This window comes from Anabrus simplex, chromosome 2, assembly GCF_040414725.1.
Source record: "Anabrus simplex isolate iqAnaSimp1 chromosome 2, ASM4041472v1, whole genome shotgun sequence".
In the NCBI taxonomy this organism is placed as follows: domain Eukaryota; kingdom Metazoa; phylum Arthropoda; class Insecta; order Orthoptera; family Tettigoniidae; genus Anabrus; species Anabrus simplex.
In genome coordinates, this window is record NC_090266.1 from 426,011,970 (window position 1) to 426,030,980 (window position 19,011).

Genomic DNA, 19,011 nt, shown 5'->3' on the forward strand with positions numbered 1-19,011 from the left:
CGTCGCACCGACACAGGTAGGTCTTATGGCGACGATGGGATAGGAAAGGCCTAGGAGTTGGAAGGAAGCGGCCGTGGCCTTAATTAAGGTACAGCCCCAGCATTTGCCTGGTGTGAAAATGGGAAACCACGGAAAATCATCTTCAGGGCTGCCGAGAGTGGGATTTGAACCTACTACCTCCCGGATGCAAACTCACAGCTGCACGCCTGTACGCGCGCGGCCAACTCGCCCGGTGAAATCACAATTAATGCTTGTTGAGGGCACTATGACTGCTCGACAGTACGTTGATAGGGTACTCAATACAGTTGTTGTCCCTATGATGGCGAACATTGCTAATGGGATGTTTCAGCAGGACAATGCCCGGGTTCACGCCGCACATATCTCCAGAGAAGCTCTCCACGACATCTCAACCTTAAAATGACCTGCCAGATCCCCGGACCTCAGTCCTATTGAGCATGTGTGGGACATGATGGGTCGACAACTGGCCAACCGTCCTCAGCCACCCACAACTCTGGAACAACTGACCCATGCAGTGCAGAAGCATGGGCCACAATTCCTCAGGAAGCGATCCAGTTCCTTATTGACTCCATGCCTCGACGAATTCATCAATGTATAGCAGCTCATGGTGGGCACATCCTGTATTGATTGTTGTCCAAACTTGCAGTCAGAGGGACCTGAAAGTATAATCATCGAATCACAACTGAACACTCGTCCTGCATGTTCAATTGCAGCAATGTAGCACCACTCCTCTGGGTGTTGCAATTTCCATTTTCTTCAGTGTAATTCATTCCCCCAATAATCCCTATCTAATAGTTTTATCAAAATTAATTCCCCAAAGTCAGATTTTAACAGCTGTATCCTTTCTTTTAAATTATCTTTAATTATACCACCGAAATTCGACCTGTCTTCTTTCCTCTGATGATCTTACTCCAGTTTGACTCCATACAGTAAGTTTATCTTTAGGTATTTCTTTTAATCAGACTAAGTTTCTATGAGTCCAAGAAAGTATTTATTCAAGTAGTTCTTTAAAACCTTAAATACCTATTTCGTTCCATATTCTACCTTTAACTCTGGTTTTCTTCTTTTTACATCGCACTGACACAGATAGGTCTTATGGCAACAATGGGATATAAAAGGTGTAGGAGTGGGAAAGTAGCTGCCTGGTATGAAAATGAGAAACCACACAAAACTATTTCCAGGGCTGCCGACAGTGAAGTTCGAACCCACTATCTCCTGAATACAAGCTCACAGCAGTGTTACCCTAACCCATATGGCCAGCTCCAGATTAATTTTTACCTCTGTGTTCCACTGAACACGCTGCCCTACTCCTAGTCATCCTAGATTTTCCACTTCCATTATAATCCCCTCTGGACTGAAAATTACTTCTTTCTGAGATAGCTCTTCTGAGATTTTTACTACCAGAACCCATATCCTCCTTCCGTAAAAAGTCGGAAACTCATCATGTTATGAGTGTGAGTATCCTGAATTGCTCCACTTGGTCCTACTATTGAAATCTGGCTCCTGTTGACAGTCCCCACACTTGTTCCTGACCCAGCTGGAAGTTGTTCTGATGATGTAGATCATTTAATCATCTGTCCAGCATTATTCATGCCAACACTGCATGTGAACACAGAAATTCTTTGTGTCATCACATGGAATCTAGAGTATGCACTTCTGCTACTGACCCAAACTGCTTATCTTGTTCTTTGGATATAGTGCCCAGATCACTCGCCATCCATATTGAAGCCCACGTGTCGCCTGCCACATGCAAGCAGTTTCCTTTTATTAATGTTCTTAGATTAGACTTCCTGGCTTGTCTTAAATGAAATTGTACAACTTTGTTCATGAAGGCTTTCCATGTCCATATCCCTTTTTATCCAAACCTTACTGCCCTTCAAATTCCACACACTATTCAGAATTCGACCTGCCATTAGTATAGAGACAAACTTAATTCTGACAGATCATCTTCCCTTATTCCTTCCAATCTTGTACAAGTTGTCTATATCTCTTTCTGTACAGTCAATGCCTGCATTTTCTGTCATGAGCATTAAAACTAAGGTCATCAATTCCACCATGGACACACATTCTGTTTCCTCCAAGCTGTAAATAATTATGTTCCTTCCCTCCTCCTCTGTGTTGTTCTGTTATGTGACAAGTACATGAACTTTTTCTTTTAGTACCTCAATTTTCTGATTCAGTAAAGCTCTTCCCTCTGTCTTCTTCCATTTTCTCCTTAATAGATGTCAGTTCTTCAGAGTTAGCCCATTTCCTTAATTTGATGAAACCGTACTTCCAGCATGTCTTTGTCTGGTCAGCCTGAGAAGCTTCATGCATAACCACCTTGATTTTTTCCATGTCCTCCCAAGACAATGGGTCTGGGTTCATTTCAATGCCTCCAATGACTAACGTAGTAGCCACTAGAGCTGTTGCAATCAGCAATGCTAACAGACCTGTTCACTAGTTATCTCCAATTTTGCACTTAAACTTAACTTGATCCGGCTGTGACATTGCCCATACTGTTGAAACGTTACACACATACTGCTTTCCCTGTACTTCCGGATTATTGCCACACACATTTACCCACTAGCTCAGCTAAGACTGATACCTGTACCAAAAAGTGCAGGAGAGAACCATCATCTCATACGAATATCATTGTGTAATAGTTCTGCGACATCTGATATGTTTGTACATTGCCGAATATTTAACACATTACAGTATCCTCAAAAATAGTTTATTGTAGAATGACTTGTAGCTTCATCACCCTCCCAAAAGGCCACACTAGATAAACAGCCACAAGGCTAATAAGCTGCAATAATACAATGGATTGGATTCAATGTACTGGGAGAAAGAATGGCAAAATATTTTATCTCCTGACAAGCCTGTATCACACCTGTGTTAAGGTGAATATGTATGGAGTTATCAGGACAAAACAAACCTTCCTTTCTGTAGTTTTCTTAATTTCTTAGGGTCAGCACTTACGTGTGGATCTGGGATATTTTTACAGTCAGATGCCCTTATTGACGCCAACCCTACAGGGATGTATTCACTATTGCATGTTTTTGTGGTGGTCGGTAGTGTGGTAGGTTGTGTATAGCTGAAGGGATGTGTATTAAAACAAACCATGAACACCCAGTCCCTGAGCCAGAGGGTTTAACCAAACGCAGTTAAAATCCCCAACCCCGCTGGGAATCAAACCAAGGACACACTGAAATGAAGGCCACGACGCCGACATTTCAGCCAAGGAGCTGGACACAAAACACACCATGCTAATAAAAGTATAAACGTATGGGGTGGTCGTGGGTTCAAGAGCGCATCACCTCTAGTGAGTACACATTGCATCAATGTAATGACCAGGACTTCCATTCTTGTATCAACACCAAGATCATATCTCAGTGCCAGGCTCCATGTAGAGGAGGCCAGAAATTCCTTTTTAAGGGAAAACAACATTCCACTTTTGCCACATTCTGCCAAATACCAGGTTGACAACGTTCAGGGTACGATCAAATGACAAATGCAATATTTCAAAAATTAGCCACCAAACCTTGATAAACTTTGAACATGAGCAAGCAACTGACCAAATCCTCATCTACTTTGCTTTTTACACATGGATACACACATTAAAACCACAATTACTAAACCCCTATATTAAAATAAAACATACATACTACCCCCACCCCCTACAACGTATGATCACATCTTAAAAACTGATATAGAAATGAGGTGAAATTATATGGCTTGTTTATATGGCTGGATGCCCTTCTTAACACCAACCTCAATTGAGGAACTGATGAATATGAAATGAATGAATGGGTAAGGGGGTGGAAGGAATCGGCACTGGACTACGAATAGGAACTCTCCTGGCATTTGCCTGGAAATGAAAATGGGAAACCACAGAAAACCATTCTCTGGACAGCCAATGGCAGGGTTTGAACCACTCTTTCCTGGATGCAGCCAGAGTCCACAGATATAACATGTTAACATGCACTACCACTACTCAGTATAGGCAGAAAATTACAGTGAAGGTAGGATATGAAGACTTTCAACGGACTGATAAACTCTATCTTAACAGATGTCAGAAACTATTAAGAAATGATGAAGGGAGGCTGAACTGCAATAAGACAAATGACTGACATGTGGTGGGACCTTATGATCACAAAACATCACAAGACAGAGAAATTTTAGTGACAAAATAATCAAATATGTATGCTACAATAGAGGTAAGATTGTTTTGATGTCCGAAAGCACACACTGTCGCTACTAATCACAAACCTATTATGTACCTAACAGAGGTACTATGTGCAAGTAAAAGCGACCCATGGTGTTCCCCACGTGGTGGTACTAATTACAAGTAGTCTCATGGCTCTAATTCGATCATCCCTTGGTTGCCCCTTTTGACAGGAAGAGGATACCGTGGGTATATTCTCCGTCTGCGTCCCCCACCCACACAGGGTGTAAGATTGTTCTCGAATGAAAGAACAAGGATATCAGTCATAAGTCTAATAAACTAATTTATTCAATTAAGTATATACTACTCCCTTTCTACGTGACTGTTTTAATAAAAATAATGTTGCCTTATAATGCTACTGACAATACTTCACAGGAGCTAGAGTGCATATAATTCTTAGTATGGGAACAATAATTAATATTTGCCAGGCAGCAAATTCATTGAAACATTTCAGAAAACTGCTGTCATTTGTGTAAATCCTATCCAAGACATTGTCCTTCCGAAACTTCTTATACTCGTCTACTTGAGTTAGTAGATTTCCTCGCTCCTTGAAGAACCTCTTAACAGCAAAATTCTGGAATCCAGACAAACACAGAGTGAGCCGGCGGTGTGGTTAAAGTTACGAAGCTGTGATCTCGCATTTGGGAGCTTGTTGGTTCAAATCCCGCCATTGACCACTCTTAAGATGGTTTTCTGTGGCTTCTCATTTTCACACCAGCCAAGTGTTGGGAGTGTACCTTAATTACGGCCACAGCTGCTACATTCCCAGTCCCAGCCCTTTCTATTGTCGAAAACTTTCCACGAGTCAGTGTGATGTTAAACCAGTAGCAAAATTACTTTTTTGAATTCTGATATAGTAGGGACAGTTTTGTCTTGCAGCCAACTAACTTACCCTTGATATATGAATGGTCTCTTCTTCTTCTTCTTCTTGCATTCTCACTTAATTCAACACCCAAACTTCACAACCTGCTTAACGTCGCACCGAGACAGATGGGCCTTATGATGACGATGGGATAGGAAAGAGCTAGTAGCGGAAAGGAAGCTACTGTAGCCTTAATGAAGGTACAGCCCACGCACTTGCCTGGTGTGAAAATGTGAAACCATGCCAAACCATCTTCAGGGCTGCTGGTAGGGTATGAAACCCAGTATCTCCTGAACGCAAGCTGATAGCTACATGACCGAAACCGCACAGCCACTTGCCGGTCAACACTCAAAAGCATGCCTTCCACCTCCCTGGAAAACACAGTTGGTTTACAACAGCAAGTATACTGAATTAAGCTTTACTGTGTCTTAATTTGAATAACATATATCCATACTCAAGACTTGTAAAATAACTGAGTAAAAGTAATTGAGTTGCATGTAACGATTACTTCTTGTTCGTAATTTTTACTTGTAACCGTTACTTTTCACAAAAATGTAACACTTGTAATGTACTTCTTGAAATAAAATTATAATTTTTTTTTTTTAACAAATGATATACACTGCATCGAGAGTTGGGCAACTTAGAAGCCCCAGTACTCGCAAGACTTAGTGCCAACAGTATAAAGCCAAGGATACGATGCACACTCTATTTACTCACGGCTTGTTGTGGAACACAATTTTTGGTGTCTAAAATATTAGCCACTTTTTCGCAAATGAATTGAAGTAAGTGTACTTTCATGCACTGTGGTACATTTGTAATTACACTAATTTTTAAAATACTATTTTTCGTTACGTAGTATTTCTAATATTATCTTAATTCTCTCTGCCTTGTTGGTTTCTTTGTTCACCAAGAGCACTCTAGCATTTGGTGCAGGTAGGTAGGTGTGCTGTGTACGAAGTACAAGCAAACAGAATAACTGAGGATATGGCTGAAAATTTAGAACAAAATGACCAGGAAAGGAGGCAAACAACTTGAGAAGAATGTCCTGTGAGGAGTTATGTGGCATTCTTGATACTCTTTCAGATCAGGTAGAGGGTTCTGGTATTGGTGGTGAATCTGATGCAGATGATAGCACAATACTGCCAAAAAGTGTCTCATCAATGAATTGTTCGACAAGAACTGCAAGAGCAAGTACTTACTGCAGCACAAAAGCTAAAACTAAGTGAAGTTCCACGCTATGCAAAGACTTAAAAAGCAGCACTCTGTGGGGACCGCTTTAAGTTACTGGTACTCCTTTCCATTTTAAAAATTGATGACACACATGTCTTTGTGTGAGCACTTGACATCAGCATTTTTATTTGGGGATAGCATAATTATATTTTTCCAGTGAATTGCAGTTTCAAATAATTGAGTTCAGACATTGTTTTAACCCTCCAGCAGGCGCACCTAAAAATTATACGTGACCAGGCATGTGGTGTACTTTATACCCCACACTTCAACAACACATAATAACAGTAAATATCACATTTGCATCAAATTTTATTTATCCACATCACTAATGATTATTACAAATGTTGGGATATTACACATTGTAGCATGTGAAAAAGCAACAATAAATGTTATTTGCACGTTTGAAAACTTTTCAGAAATTTGACCCAATTACACAAGCATCATCTAATACACAGGCACTGCGCAAGTTCTAATGTACATGTTCATGTAAGTCACGGTGTCATCTACCATATCATAAGATATGCCTTCTTTGATTCCTCTTGAATTACGTTTAGGACCAGGAAATACTTCGACAACATTTTTGGTTTTAGTTTTGCATACCTTTGAAAAATCAGTTTTCCTCCACCTGGTGCTTCTGTCTTTTCCGATAAAGTATTCATAACGTTCATTTTCACTTCTAAGTCAGATCCGTCCTCTGAAGTGAGACCTTCCTCAGATTAAGTTTCATGATCACTTCATATTCCTCACCTGATTATGCGCTGTCCACGTTTTCTTCCCTTGGCTGTTCGTGAAGTAATTTGGCTATTTCCTCGGGCACCAATATCCTAAATAAACATAAAATATATTGTGATTAAAGAAATAATAATAAATTGAATGTTTTAAACGGTAACGTGCTTGAAAATATTCGTAAATAGTGTAGTCGAAATACTTACTCCATCGGGAGTGCGGGGTACTTTGTAGCCCACTTGTGACACGTTCTGAATTGAAGCTATAATACAGCCGTTCTTGTGCACTCACAGAGACTCCAAAATATCACATTCAACAACTAAGGTCACACTGGAGGAATAGCAGACGAGCAACCAATCTTAGAAAAGCTACAGTGTTGCCAAGTTGAAAAAAAATTAGCAGTGGTGTACTTAATGCCTGCTGGATGGTGAATATTTTTTTATGCTCGACGATGCCAAAATATGGTAGAATTTCAGTAAGACTTACATTACATATATAATATTATGATAAGGATGTAATATGTTGGAAATCTTATGTGGAATACCTTGTAGAGGAGAGATGTGTTCACTGCGACAGTTAAGAACCCACCCGCCGTCCCCTAGAAATAATTTTGCTTTTATAACCTAATAGAATTTATCATGCGCCATAGTCCATTGCCTAACTACATACCAGCATTTCCATTGGATGAGACACAATGGGATATGACGTCGCTCCCAGCAGTGAAGAATAATGAATTCCGTTACCAACCTGCGCACAACAAATACACAACTGCCCAGACCAAAGGAGGTGTCACGCAGGATACTAGAGGCCTATGGGCGCTTCGCGGCTTCTAACCTGGGGGGCTTACGCCCCCAGACCCCCTTTGCTTGATCCAGACCAATGGCTTTGTCACGAGATTTGTAAAATCAAAAGTAGCACTGCTGCACTAGGACTAGTTCTTTACATGAACAGTTGGCAGCTCTGTCCACCGCATGATCAAGCCCTTCATGAGACGTGAGAGAGAAATGACAGTGCAATCATGCCTACATGCGTGTGCAGGAAAATGTAAGTTCTCTTGTTCTCAATTTTTGCCCAAAATATAAATATTATACGCCAGAAAACTGAATCATGAGGCTCATTATAGTTCAAGTTTCATTATGATACAGGTTCTCCACCAATCAGAGTTCAGATTTTCATTATGATACAACTGTTTGACCAATTAGGTAAGGATAGCATCGCACTTGTTTCCAAAAAAAATCAAACGTGTCTGACACACATATTAACATCAATGCACCTTCTACTTCCAATGTTCCACAACCACACGGCACATTCCTGCAAATTCACTTCAACTGCACAATAAAAAGTTTGTATTTGAAATAAAGCTAGGTTATGATAACCTTCTATCAAAGCTTTGAAAACATGACATTGTTAAGGTCTCTGATCCACTCACGGAAAATCAATAACCCAGAGCATGAGCTCTGTTCAGTAAACTCAACTGCCAAGCGACATCAACAGAAATTTATGAATATTTAAAAAATAGAATTATAATTATCGTCGAGCATAAATAGTCGTATGCAACTCGCCTATAATGGTAATTAAGACACTCGCATGGAAATTATAAAACTCACTTCGCAAATATTATAAACATACTCGTGTCTTAATTATTGATATTATAGTCTTGTTGCATAATGTACTATTATATTAACAATACAAATATTAATATAGTTCATCAAGTACGTCATTCCAATTTGATAATAAACTTGAAAGAATTCCATTATGAAAATATCAGTAACAGTAAGTGGATAAGTGACCACTATCCAGATGGGTACCAACAGGGTGCCTGAATGGTTAGTGGTCATTAAAGTAACCACCAATAAATTCATTCTATTCAAAATGTGAAACATTTTGCGGCTAAACCATTGTTTCTAACTGTAAGTATATATAGCAATAGTAAGCGTGGGTTACTGTAGTCACATCCTAGTTCGTGAACCATGGGCAATGGCTGAGTGACTTAGCGACTGGTCCTGAGAGTCTGGATACCAGTTGCTACGGAATGGGAGTGGGCGCCTCGGACATACTCCGAGCCATAGCCATCCTTGTGCTCAGGCGGCTAGGGCTATACAATCCACCGATAGTCCCTAACCCATTAGAGGAGAGATCATCACATGGACTATGTGTAAGTAGGGTAGCATCCTGCTTCATGAATTTACCGGGCTCAGAACATTTTAAGCAAGCCTCAGACTATGGGAGTAACAGAGTCCCACTCCCATTAGATAGGCGAGAGACTCCTCGGAAATAACTTGGCGAACGAAATGGAATTCCATGGGGAGCTATCAATATTAATAAGGTTTATGGAAGAAAGAAAGTAGAACTGGCTGAGTCAGCAAAGAAGATGCATCTGGATGTGCTAGGAGAAAGTGATATTTGGGTAAGGGAAGATAACGAGGAAGAGATAGGAGATTATAAAATGTAACCTACTTGACATGTGTTATAGAGGGAAGGGCAGTCTGGGATAGGGCTGTTCATCAGGAATACCATTGCACGCAACATAGTTTCTGACAGACACATAAATGAGGGAATGATGTGGGTAGATTTGGCAGTTGGAGGAATTAGGACGGGAAGTGTCACAGTGTATTCACCATGTGAGGGTGCAGTAGAGGATGAAATTCACAAGTTTTATGAAGCATTGAATGACATCGTAGTCAGGGTCAACAGCAAGGATAGAATAGTTCTAATGGGCAATTTCAATGCGAGAGTTGGAAATAGAACTGAAGGATGTGAAAGGACGATTCGTAAATGTGCGGAAGATATGGAAGCTAATGGGAATGGGAGGAGTTTGCCGGACTTCTGTGCTGGTATAGGTTTAGCAGTTACGAATATATTCAAATAAGGCTATTCACCGCTACAAATGGGAGGCTAGGGGTACCTACCAGATCCATAATAGACTATATATTAACTTACTTTGAATTCAAAAAATCTGATAGGAATATAGGATTTTTTTTAAAAGAAACAGTGAATCTGTAGTGAACTAAGTATCTCTAGGCCTAGGGTAGAGAAAGTAAAATCTGTCTACAAACGAATAAGGGTAGAAAATCTCCAGGGTGAGGAAATTAGACAAAAGTACATGGACATAATCAGTAGGTTCCGAACAGTGGACAGTAAGCATGTTCAGGATGTAGAAAGAAAATAGGTGGCATACAGGGATGCTGTAGTAGAAAAAGCAAGGGAATGCCTAGGAACAACTGTGCTTAAAGATGGGAAAAAGCGAACATCTTGGTGGAATGATGAAGTGAGAGCAGCTTGTAAACATAAAAAGAAGCCTCATCAGAAATGCCTCCAAACAGGGGCTGATGCAGACAGGGAATTTACACAGATGAAAGAAACAGAGCGAAACAAATAGTTGCTGAATCCAAAAACAAGTTATGGGAAGATTTTAGTAATAACCTCGAAAGGCTAGATCAAGCAGCAGGGAAACCTTTCTGGACAGTAATAAAGAATCTTAGGAAGGGAAGGAGAAAGGAAGTGAACAGTGTTTTGGGTAATTCCGGTGAACTCATAATAGATCCAAGGGAATCACTCGACAGGTGGAAGGAATATTACGAAAATCTTAAAGTAAAAGGAAATCTTCATGGAGGAGTAGCAAACAACGAAGCTCATGGGGAGGAGGAAAATAATGTTGGTGAAATTACGCTTGAGGAAGTGGAAAGGATGGTAAATAAACTCCATTGTCATAAAGCAGCAGGAACAGATGAAATTAGGTCTGAAATGGTTAAGTATAGTGGGAAGGCAGGGATGAAATTGCTTCACAGAATAATAAAATTACCGAGCTCGACAGCTACAGTCGCTTAAGTGCGGCCAGTATCCAATATTCGGGAGATAGTAGGTTCGAACCCCACTGTCAGCATCCCTGAAAATGGTTTTCCGTGGTTTCCCGTTTTCACACCAGGGAAATTTTACCTGTACCTTAAGGCCACGGCTGCTTCCTTTCCACTCCTAGCCCTTTCCTGTCCCATTGTCACCATAAGACCTATCTATGTCGGTGCAACGTAAAGCAACTAGCAAAAAAAAAAAAAAATAATAATAAAATTATCATAGAGTGTTGGTAAGGTACCTTCAGGTAGGAAAAAAAAAAAAAAAAAAAAAGCAGTAATTGTACCTATCTTGTACCTATCTATAAGCAAGGGAACAAGAAGGATTGCAACAACTATCGAGGTATCTCAATGATTAGTATACCAGGCAAAGTATTCACTGGCATCTTGGAAGGGAGGGTGCGATCAGTGTTCGCGAGGAAGTTGGATGAAAACCAGTGTGGTTTCAGACCACAAGGGGCTATCAGGATCTGATTTTTAGTATGCGCCAAGCAATTGAGAAATGCTACGGGAGGAGTGGAAAGTAATGTTTACGTTTCGTTGATCTAGAGAAACCATATGACAGGGTACCGAAGGAAAAGGTCTTCGCTATACTGGAGGACTATGGAATTAAAGGTAGATTATTAAAATCAATCAAAGGCATTTATGTTGACAATTGGGCTGCAGTGAGAATTGATGGTGGAATGAATTCTTGGTTCAGGGTACTTACAGGGGTTAGACAAGGATGTAATCTTTCACCTCTGTTGTTCACAGTTTATATGGATCATCTGCTGAAAGTTATAAAGTGGCAGGGAGGGATTCAGTTAGGTGGAAATAATTTTTTTTTCTTTTTTTTTTTGCTAGTGCCTTACGTCGCACCGACACAGATAGGTCTTATGGCGATGATGGGACGGGAAAGGGCTAGGAGTTGGAAGGAAGCGGCCATGGCCTTAATTAAGGTACAGCCCCAGCACTTGCCTGGTGTGAAAATGGGAAACCACGGAAAACCATTTTCAGGGCTGCCGACAGTGGGGTTCGAACCTACTATCTCCCGAATACTATATACTGGCCGCACTTAAGCGACTGCAGCTATCGAGCTCGGTAGGTGGAAATCTAGTACGCAGTCTGGCCTATGCTGACAACTTGGTCCTATTGGCAGATTGTGCCAAAAGCCTGCAGTCTAATATCTTGCAACTTGAAAATAGATGCAATGAGAATGGTACAAAATTTTATTTATTTTTTTTTAATTTATTTTTTTGCTATTGGCTTAACGTCGCACCGACACAGATACGTCTTATGGTGATGATGGGACAGGAAAGGGCTAGGACTGGGAAGGAAGCCGCCGTGGCCTTAATTAAGGTACAGCCCCAGCATTTGCCTGGTATGAAAAGGGGAAACTACGGAAAACCATCTTCAGGGTTGCCGACAGTGGGGTTCGAACCTACTATCTCCCGAAATACTGGATACTGGCCGCACTTAAGCACTGCAGCTATCGAGCTTGGTGGTACGAAAATTAGCCATTTGAAGACTAAATTGATGTCAGCAGGTAAGAACTGAATGTCAGATTTGTGATACAAAGCTGGAGCAGGTAGATAATTTGAAGTATTTAGGATCTGTTTTCTCCCAGGATGTTAATATCGTGAGACTGAATCAAGGCGCAGTGAAGCTAATGCAATGAACTTGCAGTTGCAATCAACAGTATTCTGTAAGAAGGAAGTCGGTTCTCAGAACAAACTATCTTTACATTGGTATGTTTTCAGACCAACTTTGGTTTATGGGAGCAAAAGCAGGGTGGACTCAGGATATCTTATTCATAAGTTAGAAGTAACAGACATGAATGTAGCGAGAATGACTGCTGGTACAAACAGGTGGGAACAATGGCAGGAGGGTACATGGAACGAGGAGATAAAGGCTAAGTTAGGAATGAACTCTATGGATGAAGCTGTACACATAAGCCGGCCTCTGTGGTGGGGCCATGTGAGGCAAATGGAGGAGGATAGGCTACCTAGCATAATAACGGACTCTGCTATGGAGGGTACGACAAATAGCGGAAGACCAAGACGACGATGGTTAGGTTCAATTTCTAACAATTTAAAGATAAGAGGTATAGAACTAAATGAGGCCAGAGCACTAGCTTCAAATAGAGTATTGTGATGAAATTTAATAAATTTACAGAGGCTTGCAGACTAAAAGCTGAAAGGCATAATGGTCTATAATGATGTATGTATGTATGTAGTAATTATAAAATCACAAGGTGAATTTTGTACTACAAAAAAAGGTTTGCCCCCCTCAGGGGTTAAGGAAATAAAAACCATCACACCAAACTGATCACATCTGTGCCAGGGAACCATGGACAACATGCCAGATTTATACTCTAGCCTTATACCTACAGTACATACGCAGAACCTTGAGGAGGGAATACAACTAATGGCAGTTACTATTACAAAAACATGAAACAAAAACTTTCCTAGAACATACTTGTTGCTACAACCATGGAGAAAGGCTATAAATTAGGCACTAAATTCCATGATTATTGTACTAATTCAATGAATAACAATTCTCCTAGATAAACACAACCATGTCAGCTGTACTTGAAAGGCACAAACACAGCATCACTAACTAACCAATCAGCCAACCATATCACTATAGAGTACTACCGAAGCCAAAATATAATAATAATAAAGATGTGACATCAGCACAGAAAAGAAGAGTACTATTAGTTGTATTGAGAACGCATACAATGGTAGCGAACAACTAGGTATAATTATTAATAAAGCAACGCAAATAAACTGTATGAAAGTTATGGTCCTTGTAGTGAACTTTGACAGTTATATTGTAAACATGGTGAAACATAGGAGACACGAACGTCTAAATGGCAACACGGAGTCCTACGGCTTGTGTAGTTGATGTATTAATCAGCACCTACTCCAACAATGACAAAACGTTCTGTTCAAAAGTAACCGGGGGTCACATCATCGAAAACTCTCTTACCTGGGAAGTGATTAAACGTGACGTCTAGTTCCATCCGCCCAAGCAGCGGTTGGTTTTCTCGATTAACTCGCGGTGAATCTATGGTGCCTCCGTTATTTGACCCAGGTGCAAAGGTCACTTCTGGAATCAAAGACACTTCGTCAGACACTCCTGAGGAAGAAAGAGACGCGACAGAATTTGCTCGAACTTTTTCTTCTGAAATAAAATGTCCTTTGAGATGAGTTTGCTCTTCGGTCATTGAGATAACCCACAGTTCTTCATACAGTTGACACTGTCTCACATGAATGGTCCTGAAACCAACACACCACGTGTAAAGAAAGATCACCGCGACACAACCTAACATAAACAGCTGTAGCCAACCTTCGCCATGACTGAATACTTGTCACATGAGAACTACAGCTCTTCGGTAACGTTACGCAGAGAGGCAAACAGGTTTCACTGCTCAGAGTTTATAGCTTACAAGTATACTAACTTACGACGCAAATGAATTACAGAACTTATATCACCGACGAGCATTTTTGACACACACACACACACACACACACACACACACACATATAACAGGATAGTATGGTAGTGTATTGTTGATATTCGGACCTAACCTCAAATTCTGGAACAGTAAAGATGATCGGCTATAAATGACTTACATAAAATTCATCTTAATTGAAATTCTTCCTTCTTCTTCTTTCTTAATGATGTTGATTGGGCTTTATTAAATGAAATTCCCCTGTGTGCACATTCGCTTTATAGTATTCAATTCCTTTTGACCATATCATATTGTTCTAGAAACTTAGATGACATTTTTGGGCGTTGTAGTATAAGGGCGCAGCGAGGGATACAGATGGCCGTGGATAGAGCAACTTACAAGAGACAGGAGCAGGACATAGGGGGCGTGATTACTACGAAGCAGTAACTACGAACAAATACAGTAGAGACAATACGCGTCACTCAGCGAGATATCGAGGGACAGCTATTAGAGCTCCCTCTAGCGGAAGGACCTGAAAACCACTGATTCTGTCATGAGAGCACGTATATTCGTATGTGAAGTTTTGGTGTTATTTATACGTTTTCAGCGAGTTGACATAATTAAATAATAGCGTGTGTCATTCCTTGATATCTCATCTCAGCATGAGAGGAAATGTATGTGCTGTGTTTGGCTGCAGCAACTATGAAGTAGAGAAGCATGCGCGGTCTTTTTTTCGTTTCCGTCGTGACAAGAAAATGTAAGTAATATTGTGTTTGCATATATATTCTTCCAGTGACAACGAGAGTTTTATAGTACTTCATGATTTTCTTACCTTCTCGACCCATATTTTACCTGGCTTAAAATATAATACGCATATTTTATTGTAGAGTGCAGCAGTGATTTCAATAAGGTGTACAAGAAAGAAGGAACGTTACGCTTATATAAGAATTATAAGATCTGTTCAGATCGTTTCCAGGCCAGCGACTTTAAAAATCGTGAACAAAATATGGGTGACTTAAGAAATGTACACATTTTGTTGAAGCAATATGATGATGCAAAGTTGTTTTACCCTAATGTAATAGCAAGTATTGCTTATAGGGAAGTTTTGAATGTTTTCGAGGCTAATTTTATAGATTCTCTTTCTGTTAGTAGGCTTCATGTTAAGAGGAAAATTGTCCAGCTTTTAAATGTTAATTCATTGCATCATGTGTGTGAGGAATGTGTCGATATTTTTATTGAAAAGTGTCATGTTTTTTAATGTGAAAAAAGACAAATCTAACCGTAAAAGTTCAGGCAGGAATGATAAAACAAAACAAGTAATACATAAATGAAAGATCAAGCCATTTCACAGACTTCAACTCTCGTGGGCCCAACTATAGGGTGCTTTAAAACATTCGAGGATACATTTGTGAATAGAAAGGATGTTTTCCGTGTATTTCATGAGCTATTTTTTCCGGATAAAACCAAAAGACTTTGTCGATGCCTATCCTAGTACATTTCACAATTACTATACATTTTGAGGTTTATAAAAGTGAGGTTATAAAAGTGATAAAGCTATTTACTTTATCTGTGAATGAAGATTAAATTATCTTTGTTGTATTAAAAGACAAAGTATCAAATGATATCCTGTCACTTAGAGTAAGTATGTGGCCAACTATTTGGGTGTTAAAGTCTATTATACGAAAATGCATATGCCACTAGAGAACCTCATATCGATTCTCCTATTGATTATCTGCAGTGAAACAGATGTACTATAGCAGTTTCTTAAGACATTATCAGAATCATTGTTATGAGAGAATTGAAATTCCTGACAAGGTTATGTTCCTAATAAATTTATTTAACGAAGTGGGCTATTATATTTAAAAGCGTACGTTAATAGAAAGGTCATTGAAATAAATGTATTTTTTTAATATTGAATTTTCGGGAGAAAGAATAAGGCATGGAATAATTTGCCAAGGGTGCTCCCTACTATATCTACATCAGTTCGATAAATTTCTAACTTCATTGAAATCATTTAAGAAAAGACTAGGCAAACAATTGATACGGAATCTGCCACTCGGACGACAGCCCTAAAGTCAGTTCATTGCGATTGATTGATTGATTGATTGATTGATTGATTGATTGATTGATTGATTGATTGATTGATTGATTGATTGATTGATTGATTGATTGATTGATTGATTGATTGATTGATTGATTGATTGATTGATTGATTGATTGATTGATTGATTGATTGATTGATTGATTGATTGATTTGAAACTGCCACACTTTGAAACGCACCAGATATTCCCCCAGGACAGTTATTGTAGAATGAAATCCTATATTTCTTATTTCCTGGAACACAGAGGTACTAGTTCATAGAAAAGACTTATATTTTGCATTTTCCGCATATTGCTTATCTAAATATAGGCTATTTCTAGATATTATTAGTCTCTTACCTAAAGTAAAGCATTCTGGTCGTTATTATTCACAACTTCGCAATTCAATACGATAATCAGAAGGTAATCTTTATGTATCACAGGGTTGTTTACATTCAACCGATGCATCGGCCATGTTGATTTTATGTTATGTTCTGATACTATTGTAGATGGTCTTGGTAGTAGCTATTATGATGTCCAGTTTTGCGTATGGTTGCGCGAATCGACAAACCACAAATATTCCTGGAATAATATTTCGTAGCTATGATTCTAAGTATGCCATATAATATGTAGTGCAGTATCATATATTATATTACCTTCATTGTTATTGTGCTAGTATTTCAAAAGTCCCAGAAGCACCTTCCACATTTCTTAAGAATTTTTGCTCAGGCTTCTTGCTAACATTTGACTCATGAGTTGAGAACCTCCCTGGAACCCAGATCCTTGTACATAGATCTTGATTTAAGAATTTGGGTTTTCTGGCATGTTTCCCTGTATGTGCCAATTTAGTGGTATGGGTTTTCTTAAGTGCAGATTAGTTTGCAAATCTCTGTTGATAATTGTAGCAATTTGTCTACAGAGAGTTGCTTTTCCATGACCATTCAGATGTAACCCATGCCTAGTGAACATTTGCCTGCCAAGACCTAAAGTATCTACTACATAGACATTTCTAAAACTCTTATATAATCTCTTCATTTTTATATTTACATCATGTACAGCATTGTTTACACACGAGTCCTCTAAAAGGTCATACCTTGGTGGCACATTAACTACAATTACTTTTGAGTCAGGTAGTTTGGAAATCTTACAGTTCCTCACCTTCATTTGCAGCAATGTCATTTGTACCACTCACAATCACCATATAATTGTCCTTCTCTAACACAGGATCACAACTTGAAAGGACGTCTTCAGTTTTGGCACCTGGTTTTATTAGTCCTAAAACCTCAGTTTCTGGATTCTGCAGCCCATCCTTGATGCCTTCTACCATACCCCGCCTTTGAGTGTGTGCGCAGAGAAGAACTTTTGGAGATCTTGACTTTCGGTTGGATTTCTTCTTCAGTAGGTTACCTCCACTGGATTTAAAATTATTTCGAAAACTTGATGTGTCTTCTTCTGGAACTTGTTGCAATGACTGAAATCTATTTTGGCACTGCAAAGAGCTTTTTCCCGGTTTTAAGTTGTACGTATTTTCTCTCATATGTTTAAATTATTCCTAAAATGGCCACGCGTCACTTCCGTCCACGGCGATCTTTCTTCTCCAATGTCTTCTTTATCTTCCAGTTTATTTATTCTGTCCTTTAAGCTTTCATTTTCAAGTTTCAGAGCACATAAGTCTTCTTCTAGCACTCCTAAAATGGCGTCGTTGTGCCATTATGTTATCACGTTCACCACTAGGCTACACTCCGCACACTATAACAAGTCAATCACGACTGACGGTATATGGGGCGCAGGCACTGGCTGTGTTTACCTTGCTGCTACGCCGCTAGTCAAAGCAGGGAAAATTCCTTTCCTATACAGAGCGAACATGTAAGTTTGGTAGGTGCATATATCGTGCGATTTGCGCTCTATTTCCCGTTGCCCCGCTTACTCGTAATCTTTGCTTAACTTTTGGACACTAGTATAGTTAAATTCAAAATAGCCAGAGTTGTACCAGTCTACAAAGACATAGATAAATGTAATATTAGTAATGACAGACCAATCTCGGTAGTACCTCTCCTTTATCTGAGATTCTAGAACAAGTGGTTATAAAATATTATCCGATTTTTGTTAAAAAATAAATATTTTTAACAATTTCAATATGTTTTCTTACCTCACTCGAGTACCGATATGCTATTGAGGATATTCTTAAACTACAACAAGCCTTAGACTCATGTATGTTAGCAGATGGTTTATTTATAGATCTTTAAATGGCTTTTGACACAGTTGATCATACAATTCTATTATGTACATTAGAAATGGAGAGTTGCTATAGTAGCCCCTGTGTATAAAGGAAAGGGTGATAGACATAAAGCTGAAAATTACAGGCCAGTAAGTTTGACATGCATTGTATGTAAGCTTTGGGAAGGCATTCTTTCTGATTATAATAGATATGTTTGTGAAATTAATAACTGGTTCGATAGAAGGCAATTCGGTTTTAGGAAAGGTTATTCCACTGAAGCTCAACTTGTAAGATTCCAGCAAGATATAGCAGATATCTTGGATTCTGGAGGTCAAATGGACTGTATCGCGATTGACCTGTCAAAAGCATTTGATAGGGTGGATCATG

The 19,011-nt window shown here is 39.4% G+C and overlaps 1 protein-coding gene across 1 annotated transcript in view; it reads right to left on the reverse strand.

Moving 5' to 3' along the window:
- The window catches only part of Pi4KIIalpha (phosphatidylinositol 4-kinase II alpha), a 281,979-nt gene extending 267,697 nt beyond the window's left edge, over positions 1 to 14,282 (reverse strand). The window contains exon 1 of the mRNA XM_067140835.2: positions 13,862 to 14,282. Coding sequence (XP_066996936.2) covers positions 13,862 to 14,204 — 343 coding nt within the window. The 5' untranslated portion in view covers positions 14,205 to 14,282. The remainder of the gene's footprint in view (positions 1 to 13,861) is intronic.
- Positions 14,283 to 19,011: the final 4,729 nt, after the last annotated feature.